The 9,857-nt window shown below is 47.6% G+C and overlaps 1 protein-coding gene across 1 annotated transcript; it reads left to right on the forward strand.

Moving 5' to 3' along the window:
* Positions 1-941: 941 nt before the first annotated feature.
* DOLPP1 (dolichyldiphosphatase 1) lies at positions 942-9,799 on the forward strand. The gene is made up of 8 exons (XM_039345115.1): positions 942-1,094; positions 5,855-5,955; positions 6,063-6,147; positions 6,591-6,690; positions 6,934-7,032; positions 7,358-7,486; positions 8,038-8,127; positions 8,506-9,799. The coding sequence occupies exons 1-8, from the start codon at positions 1,019-1,021 to the stop codon at positions 8,540-8,542; spliced, it is 717 nt and encodes a 238-aa protein (XP_039201049.1). The 5' UTR covers positions 942-1,018; the 3' UTR covers positions 8,543-9,799.
* The last annotated feature ends 58 nt before the right edge of the window (positions 9,800-9,857 follow it).

Genomic DNA, 9,857 nt, shown 5'->3' on the forward strand with positions numbered 1-9,857 from the left:
TGGCCGAGGCTTTCTCCTGTTCAAATTGGCAAAGATGAGTCAGTCAGATAAGACTTACTTTATTATTGATATATATTCCGCCTTTATACCCCAGCTAGCATTTAATGCAGATCTTATTTCATTTCATTCAGGGCGTATTTATCGAATGTGATGATTTATTCATGTTATTCCCAATTTATTAAAGTTATGCAAACAGCAATTCAGTACCTTGCGTGAACATAATCAGTATAGCTTGCAAGCTGTTGTCAGTGGCTCAATGGGAGTGTGAATTGTGGTTTATTCAGTGTAGGATTATGTAGACCATAAGGTGGGGTCTCCCAATCTTGGCAATTTCCAGATGTATGGGTTAACTCCCAGAATTCCCCTGCCAGCCTTTCATACTAAGGAATTCTGGGAATTTAAGTGATAAAGTTGCAAAAGTTAGGAAGCAGTGCCCTAAGGGGTCTGTTGTTTGTAAACAGGGCTTAGCAGTTTCTTTCAGCCTAGCTAGCTGTGATTTATTCAACAATCTAGAATAAAGCATGGCTGAGCACACCGCAGGCCACCATCTGGCCATCATAGCCCTGAGTCATAGGGGCTGAGCCCAGCCCCACAATGCACCGCGCTCCCATTCAATCGCTCCTCAGCCCGCCATCCACTCCCAAAGATCTGATTGGCTGTGAACGGGAGCGCGCGAGGAGGCAGGAGAAGAGGCAGCGAGGAGGGGCGGACCAGCGGAGCAACTTCTCAGTTGGCGTGGAGAGCCAACCAATCCTCGGTGGCCGCTCGCCTCACTTCTCCTGCCATTGGCTTTCTCATATACCTGGGCTCGGCCATGGACCGGACTCTGTGATTGGCTGCTTGATTCCAAGGGAAGGCCAAGCCGCGGGGGTGTGGTAGTATTCGAGGATTGGTTGGAGGCTTCACCTGGCGAGCTATCAGATTGGTCGAGCGGGCCACACAGGCACGCCCACTGGCCGCCCCGCCCCGTGTGTGCCGGCCGATTGGCTGTGGCCGCCCGGCCCGGTATCCGGGTAAGATGGCCGCAGTCGGAGAGTGCTCGATCCCTGTTCCGTGGAATTCGGTGTCTCTCACTCACGTCGAGTATCCAGCAGGTAAAAAGCGCGCTTTCGTCTTCGCTGGTAGCTTTTAGCTTTAGCCAGGCCTGAGGGACGTGAGGCGGGAACTGCCAAATAGTGAGCCATTGATGAGCGGCGGATGGGCGCGCATGCGTATTGGGGCGGCGACGCTGCTGCTAGCAGATAGGGAGCCGCTTTTGCTGTAGTGCGCATGCGCGGTACCTCTTGGGCTTTGCCTTGATAGTACACAGCCTAGAAATTGGGGCGGGGGGGTTCTTTTCTTCCCCCTCCATTGCAATTGCTTCACGGGTCTTTTGCAAGCCGTCTTCTCCTCTTATCCCTCAGCTGTGAGGGTGGGCTTGATTAAGCCAGGGCTGTGCCCCCCCTCCCCCGGACAAAGCACTTTATTGCATCAGGTACCCCAGTTTTGCACACTTTGCAATTTATGCTGCCAAACGGTGCAAGGACCCTTGCCCCCCAGCCATGGATGAACACGATGGAGACCCCTCCCTTTGTCCTGGAAACAGCGTTGCAAGTTTCCAAGCAAGGAGGTGCTTCCTTCCTTATACTACAACGTTTATTTTAAATAGGTTCCGTTTGACAATTTTAATGAATGGCTTTCATGCTGTTTTGGCTTCCTATTGGGAGCCGCCCAGAGTTGGTTATAAGATGGGCAGCTATTTGAACATTTTAAATAAAAAAGCAAGAGTTCCTCCAGGACTCAAAAGTGGATAAGCTGTTTCCTTTGCCAAAACGTGCAAGCTGGCTTTGCACAGCCCTCAAGCTGATTTCCCAAAACGCAGCAACTTTGCTCACCTAATGTGCTGTGCCAGACAGTAAATTCTGGGCTGAAACATCTTCAGTTCAGAGAGAAAAGCGTCTTTGGGACAACCATGAATGGGAGGATTGAGAAACTCCATGGATACTTGTGCTTAATAGTTTGTCACTGGAATCAGATCATTTGAATGAACTGAGTAAACCAAGGTTCAGTTCACTGATACAACTTATCAATGTAGGCCAGGCGCTTGCTCTGATCATCTCTGATGAATAAATGTGACTCCTAAACCGTTGCCCAACCTGGCATATTTTACATAGATTCGATTATCACTAACGTTCCTGTCTTTGTGCCTGTGACAAAGCACACTTCTCTTTCTTTTGGAATTCCCGATTGTTTTAATGCCTTCATTAAGCCGTATCTGGTGTTGCAATGTTGAATTCAGGTTTGTTTGCTTCATGCTTTATCTTATCAGTAGCAGCACAAAGTCTGAAATGGGACCGGGGTTGCAGGGGAGTTACAACACAGCCAGCCTTGTCGGCTTTTTTCTCAATTTATCTTTAAGCTTTATTTGAGAGGAGGCCAACTTTAGTGCAAAGTGGCAGAAGGAGGGGGTAGGGGGGACTCTAATCCCTTGCACCCTGGTTTATATAACTGAAGCTTTGGTCCCTCAAGTCAGTTAAACAAAAATTATCTCCTTTCCCCTTCCTTGAGATATTAACCGTTTTGGAGAAGTCACAACACAGTCAAAGATGGATGGAAACAGAACGACTTTCAAATATAATGCAGGCAGTTCTCGACTTACAATCAATTGTTTAGTGACTGTTCGAAGTTACAACAGCACTGAAAAAAGTGACTTATGACCATTTTTCACATTTATGACCGTTGCAGTATCCCCTGGTCACGTGATCAAAATTCGGGTGCTTGGCAACTGACTTCTATTTATGACGGTCGCAGTGTCCCAGGGTCGTGTGATCCCCTTTTGCGACCTTCTGACAAACTCAATGTGGAAGCCAGATTCACTTAACAACCGTGTGGTTAAAACACCGCAGTGATTCACTTAACAGCTGTGGCAAGAAAGGTCGTAAAATGGAGCAAGGCTCACTTAAGAAATGTCTCACTTAACAATGGAAATTCTGGCTCAATTGTAAGTCGAGGATTACCTGTAATCTGAGGCATAAACACGCCCAAACTGGTCTGTTTTTGCATCTCACAGCAGGATTAGCCTCTGAGGCAGTGCAGAGCACGTTTTTCTCGGCCAGCTCCCCAAATCAGCCCTTGGCCTCTGGGAGCAGAGCGAGGGTTTCTCGTAACAGGGTGTGGTGCTTCCGAGCAGAGCTACGTCTTGGCATCCTTCGGGTTTTTCCTTTCTAGGCACTCAGCACTGTGCATGATAGGCGCATTGTGGCAATAAAGCACATGTATTATTTATCTCCTCTGATGTTCAGCGGCCTCCTCTCCTGTTTCCTGAATGATGCTGGGCTGCTTAATGCCTGCAGGCTGTCACCCATTGTGTGTGTGTTTGTCTCAAGTAACATTAGTGGGTCTCCTAGTTTTGAGTGGATGTCCGGAGTTTTTAAGGGCCTCCCAACCAGCCTGTCTGGCAGGCCTTGAAACAAAAGCAGATTTGAGGGGTCCTTGATATTCTCCAAGCTTGGTTGTTTTCTTGCAGACTTTTCATGACCCAAACTAAATAATATCAGTGCTAGAAGGTAGTGGGTTTGTGGAGAGGAGGGGGAGGAGAGGAAGGACTGTGGGGCTCTTGGTGCAAGTCTCAGTGTAAAGCATAGTAGTGATCCACTGCTTATTTGCCAACACGCTGCCCGATTCCAGTTTCTTGCAATTTTGGCTACACGTGTTTGCTTTTGCAGCTCTTTAGCCCCTTTAAAGGAAGATTTAGACATCCTTGCACAGCGTGCATTTCATAGCTAGCTGGAAGCCATGTGTAGCAGATTCTGGCTAAATTCGCACGTTGATGTAGGATATGTTTGAGGATGCATTAGCTGGATGTTTCACTAAGTAATTGGAAATGTCGTCATTCCTCAAACCAGCTGTTGCCAGCAGTTTTGTTTTGATGGGGAAAACTAACAAGTTGGACTTTCTGTTCCTATTCATCTGCTTTCTGCAAGCTGAAAGCTCATTTACCAGATTGAGGAGCGCTGGCTATTCATAACCTTGGCATGAAACAAGCAAAAATATCCAAATCTTAAATTCTACCTTCTCTTTTTGCTGGTTTGCTGCAAAGGTTCCCTGCAGGGATGGATAAATTCAGCTGTCAACTTGACGGAAGCTGCCCTGCGGTTGATTTACTCCTAGGGGGCTGTATCATAATTAATTTTCTGGAATTAAAGGGAGGTGGACTGTAATTCTCCAGGAAGCTGGGCCAAAAGCTTCATAAATCACTCCCTACCTTTTCTGAAGCCCACTTAGCATATGTAATACTCCGAGATCCATAGTTTAAAGCCAGGACAGCTGAATCTCATTTATTTAACTTTATTCACATTATCTTACTTTAAAATAAGTGACAATAAAGTTTTTCTTATCTTACTGAGAAAACCTATAAGTGGTCCTTGACTTACAACTGTTTTTTAGTGACTGTGCAAAGTTAACAACAACACTGGAAAAATGACCCTTTTTCACACCTACGACCGTTGCAGCCTTCCCGGGGTCACCTGATCAAAATTCAGATGCTTGGCCACTGACTCAGGATGGCCGCAGTGTCCCGAGGTCACGTGATCTCCTTTTGCAACCTTCCGACAAGCAAAATCAATGGGGGGAAGATGGATTCACTTAATAACCGTGTGGCTCATTTAACAGCTGCAGGGATTTACTTAAGTGTGGCAAGAAAGGTCGTAAAATGGGGCAAAGCTCAGCAAATGCCTCTCCTAGCGACAGAGGTTTGGGGCTTAAGCGTGGTTCCAAGTCACTTTTTCAGCTCTGTTGTAACTTCAGACTGTCCTTAAATGAACAGTTGTAAGTCGAGGATTACCTGTACTGACACTTAAAGACGGAGACTGAGACCGAGACCGTTTTGACCAAGCGGTTGAAATTATCACCTCCGAAGCATCTGCCAAAGCTGACATCTGAGAGGAAACGGCGGTGGTGGCTGGGAGAAGGATGTGGTTTGTTTTCCATTCATTGACGCGCTTCGCTTCGTGTGAGGCAAAGCTCCTGCGGTAAACCTCACTTTTCAAACTGGTTTTAGGGGGGAGCTGCCCTTTTGCCCGCCTTTGAATCTTCCCACACGTAAAGGGAAGTTACTGTTCACATCTTTATCTGTGCATCGGTTTGCATGTCGTAGTTTAAAACTAGGAGAATAAAAATGGTACTCTGTGATCTTCCAAACCTGGTGGAAGCTGGTACCCGATCGGAGAGGGGATGGATATGAATTCTTCCCTTTCTGTTGGTTTTCTCAAGACAAAGAGTTTGCAAGGGCAGGTAGTTCCAACCGTTTGTTTAGTGAGCATTCAAAGTTACAACCGTGCCGAAAAGAAGTGATGTGTGTGACTTAGCAACAGAAATTCAGTGCTAGAAGGGAGTGGGGTTCGGGGAGAAGGGGGGGGAGAAGGACTATGGGGCCCTTGATGGTCTCTGAGGTTAGTTGTTTTCTTGCAGACATTGCATGACCCAACTAGGTAACCTCATCAATGTTGGAAGGTAGCAATATGCAGAAACTAGCTCCCTTTTAGCACTGATGTTGTTGCCTAGCTGAGTCATGAAACGTCTGCAAAAAAACCACCAAGCTCAGAGAGCACCAAGGACCCCACAGTCATCGTCCTCTTTCTCCATAAACTCCACTTCCTTCTAACACTGATGAGGTTACCTAGTTGGGTCATGAAACATCTGCAAGGAAACCGCCAAACTCAGAAAGCAGCAAGGGCCCCACAGTTCAACCCCGACCTGCACATCTCCTCCTCTAAAAATCCATGAGTCTTGGAGAAGCGTTGTTGCTATCAGCCCTTCCAACGGGATGCAAGTTCCTTTCGATTCCACACTCTGATTTCTCGCTGTCTCCCTCCAGGTGACTTCACCGGCCATCTTCTCGCCTACCTTAGCCTGAGTCCCATCTTCATCATCGTAGGCTTCATCACCCTCATTGTTTTCAAGAGAGAGCTACACACGGTAAGTCTGCTGGACTGAAATAGATAAAATTGGGCCCATAAACACTACGTTGAATGATAACGGCTCTCTTGCATACGGTTGATCTGGTTTTGAAATCTCTTTTGTAGATCTCTTTCTTGGGAGGGCTGTGTTTCAATGAAGGTGTAAATTGGTTAATCAAGAACATTGTCCAGGAACAGAGGCCTTGCCCAGGTAGAGTACCAGTTGCACACTCACCAACAGGTGAATGCAGGTAACGTGGTCTCGTGATTGTGGTCACCACAATGCAGAAAAGATGCAGAGACTCTGGAAAGAGGGCAGAGAAGAGCAACAAAGATGATGAGGGGGCTGGAGGCTAAAACATATAAGGAACAATGAGAACAATTCATCAGTGGAATGGCGTGCCACAAGAAGTTTTGGATGCTCCATCACTGGAGGTTTTTAAGAAGAGACTGGACAGCTGTTTGTCTGGAGTGGTCTAGAGTCTCCTGCTTGAGCAGGGGTTTGGACTAGAAGACCTCCAGGCTCCCTCCAGCCCTAGGATTCTATATTCTATGGTGTCTGCTAGAAGCCACATTGAGGTCAGACTGGGAGCAAATGTGTGTGACCTCCCACAAATGGAATTGATTTCCACTGCTTTCTTTCGGTCTCCGCAGAAGTCCACCTGTCGGTCTACTCGAAATACGCCATGCCTTCCAGCCATTCTCAGTTTATATGGTTCTTCTCCGTCTATTCATTCCTCTTCCTTTATTTAAGGTGAGCTGTCAATCTGGAGGTGGAAAGTTTTTTGGGTCAGTTATGTGGGTGACCCATTTTATAAATGCCGTGAATTGTGTCTCTGCTGGGCAAGCTCCATCACGGGCCATAACATGCCTGTATATCTGCCTGGGAGAAGCACAGATGGAGGAAAGCTACGTCTAGCTTTGGGCGTCCACTTTTCAGGGCTCGGATGCGCTGTTTCTTAACCACTTTTTAAGAGGCTTGTTTCCTCTCTCCCAGGATGCACCAAACCAACAATGCCAGGTTCCTGGACTTGCTGTGGAGACACCTGTTGTCCCTCTGCCTTTTAACCTTGGCTTGCCTAGTCTCGTGCAGCAGGTATGTGTGTGGGGGCCTTGTGATGGTGCCTTTCTGCTCCCAGATGGCTGCCTATCGCAACCTTGAAAACAAATTTTAATGTTTGTGGACTCCCAGAATTCCCCAGCCAGGGGATTCAGCCCCAGCCAGTGAATTCTGAGAGTTGAAGTCCACACCATCTTAAAGTGTCCGAGTTTGGAAAAGCTGCTCTTCGTAGCACGTTCTAGGGAAAAGGAGGGCTGGGATTCTGGGTGAGAACGCTCGTCTTTTCAGAGAGAGATAAAGAGCTAAATGGCTCCCTCGCATCCTTCCTTCTTGATAACCCTTTTTTCTTCCCCCTCTGCAGGGTTTACTTACTGTACCACACCTGGAGTCAAGTTGTCTACGGAGGGTTTGTGGGAAGCTTCATGGCTGCCCTTTGGTTTCTCTTCACGCAGGAAATCCTAACGCCTTTGTTCCCGAGGATAGCTGCATGGTAAGTCCGTCTTTCCCTGCTCTGCAGTTCTTCTAAACTAAAAATGCCTCTCCATGTAGATGGTGGGAATGTACAAAGTTATTTGACTCAGCAGTGGGGCATTCCAGGCAATGGTGGGAATATTCCAGAGGACGCCAGAACATTCAATTTCTGGCTGGATCCTGCCAACCTCTTCTTGGACCGAGCCATTCCCAGAGGGAATCCTTCAAAAGGGAGGCAGTTTGAGGTGGTATGATCAGAATCTGGCCCCAAACCAGGTCTTATTTGTCTGGAACACCGTCTCTGGAATTTGCTGAGATCAGAGGATTTATTTTCAGAAACTATTCATTCACTAAACAGTTGTCACTCAAGCCATTGTCATAAATGTGATTTTGGTGGGATGTTTCTTTCAAGCCTCGAATGACAAAGCTTGATGAACTGTTGGTGCTTGTCACAATAGCCTGAATTCTAGCACTGATTTTTGGCCCGATTCAGTAGAAGAACTTACAGGATTTGGCCACATTTTGCTTCACTTGCTTTCCTATCTTGCCTTCCTGCCTTTTCTCTTTAAGGCCGTTATCCGAGTTTTTCTTAATCCGAGACACCAGCCTCATCCCCAATATCTTATGGTTCGAATACACAGTCAGCAGAGCAGAAGCCAGGTAAGCAGCCGTCAGCCCTGTGAGGTAGTCACGGAAAGGTTACGTTCACAGAAACAGGCAAGTCTGGAAACATTCCTTCTCTCCTGTCCTTTTTACCACCTGGAACGGTCGCTCACCTGGTTGGAGGTCAGCAGGCCTGTGTTCGAGACCCAATTACTGCGGTGGGGTGAGCTCTCGTCCTTTGCTCCTGCTGGGGACACGAAAGGGGCCTCCAGCTGGGCCTCCCCCAGGTCCTAGTCCAGCCTCCTACTCAGACTGGAAACCCTATAACATTTCAGACAAAGGGTTGTCCAGTCTCTTCTTAAAAACTAGGCGCCTCCAGTGGTGGTGAGGTTTGGCCCAACACCCTTGACCCTCGTCCCGTTGCTTCTCTCATAGGAACCGACAGCGTAAGCTGGGCACAAAGCTACAATGAGCGCCGAAGTCTCCGGCATTTGACTACGCAGTTCTGTATCCCGGCAGGCTGGAACGGAGACACCTGCGCAGATCTTTGGGGATGTAGCCAGGCGCCTTTTTACGGGACGGATCGATGCCATCGGGCAGGGACCACCACCGAAGACCCCAGAGGCCTTTTCCAATGCGCTGGATCAATCCTGCTGCATGCCGAGTCCATCCACGAGCAAAAACCCCATTTATATATCGCAGGCGCATAGCGTTAGACCGGATGCTACCCTGGGAAGCACCAGGAAGCAATTTTTGGGAGGGGGGCACAAGCACCGCTAATTCGGATGGGGGCGGAGAGGCCTGAGGGGGCGAAACGGGCCGTGGGCGTAGTCCATCTACTCCAGCCGAGCTTGATTCAGACATCGGTCGGTAGGTTAAGACCTGTGAATATTTAAGTTGGGGCCTGGAGGGACCACATGCGCCTTGGGGGACACGCCCGATACAGCTCTGTAACTTTTCTATTGAATTTCTTTTTTTAACGAACAAAAAAAAAATCAATTTGCAGCATGCAATCCACACACTATTTATATAATCCTGGGTTGTCTAGTTTGCTGAAGGGGAACGGCGGAGGCCGGTTTGAGGCTGGTTTTCGGGGGGCAGCAGCCAGCTCACTGCCACTAAAAAAGAGTTGGGGGCAAAATTAATAAAAAGTTAAGAGAGAAAGGGAATTCTGCATTTTGTTTAAGCCAGGGGTGTCCAGCCTTGGTGGCTGGGGAATTCTGGGAGTTGAAGTCCACAGGTCTTAAAGTCTCCAAGATTGGACCTCTTGGCTTAAGCGGTCTGCAGATTGCTGTGCATAAAAGTGCTTTTTCTACACACTAAAGCAACCCGACAACCTTAATTAAAGGATCTGCATGTGCTGATCAATACAGCAGCAGCAAAAAATAATAATAATAAAAAAAAATCCACAATGCTTTTTTTCTTTTTAATCAGACCCTGGTACTGAGATTACTTAAATGGGGGTTCTTTCTGAGTGCCGATTCCCATGACTGTAACTCCTTTCTTTCCCTTTCTCTCCATTCCTCCGATCCAGAGTTAATCCCAAACTCGGTTTTGCTGGCTTGAGGAAGGCCCACCAACGGGAACACCCCCGTGTTCGGTGGCGAGCGATGGGGATTGTAGTACAGTGGAATTAAAATGCATCTCGCGAAAGGCTAGTTTAAAATGATTCCCCCCGCCACCCCTTCAAAACTTTTAAATACTCAATAAACGTGTTTTTATGGTCGCGTTCCGCCTGGGAAAGTGTGCTTCCTCCAGCTAATGGGACAGAATGGGCACTATTGCAA

The sequence above is a fragment of the Crotalus tigris genome, unplaced genomic scaffold, assembly GCF_016545835.1.
Source record: "Crotalus tigris isolate CLP2741 ecotype Arizona unplaced genomic scaffold, ASM1654583v1 scf7180000017940.1788314, whole genome shotgun sequence".
In the NCBI taxonomy this organism is placed as follows: Eukaryota; Metazoa; Chordata; class Lepidosauria; order Squamata; family Viperidae; genus Crotalus; species Crotalus tigris.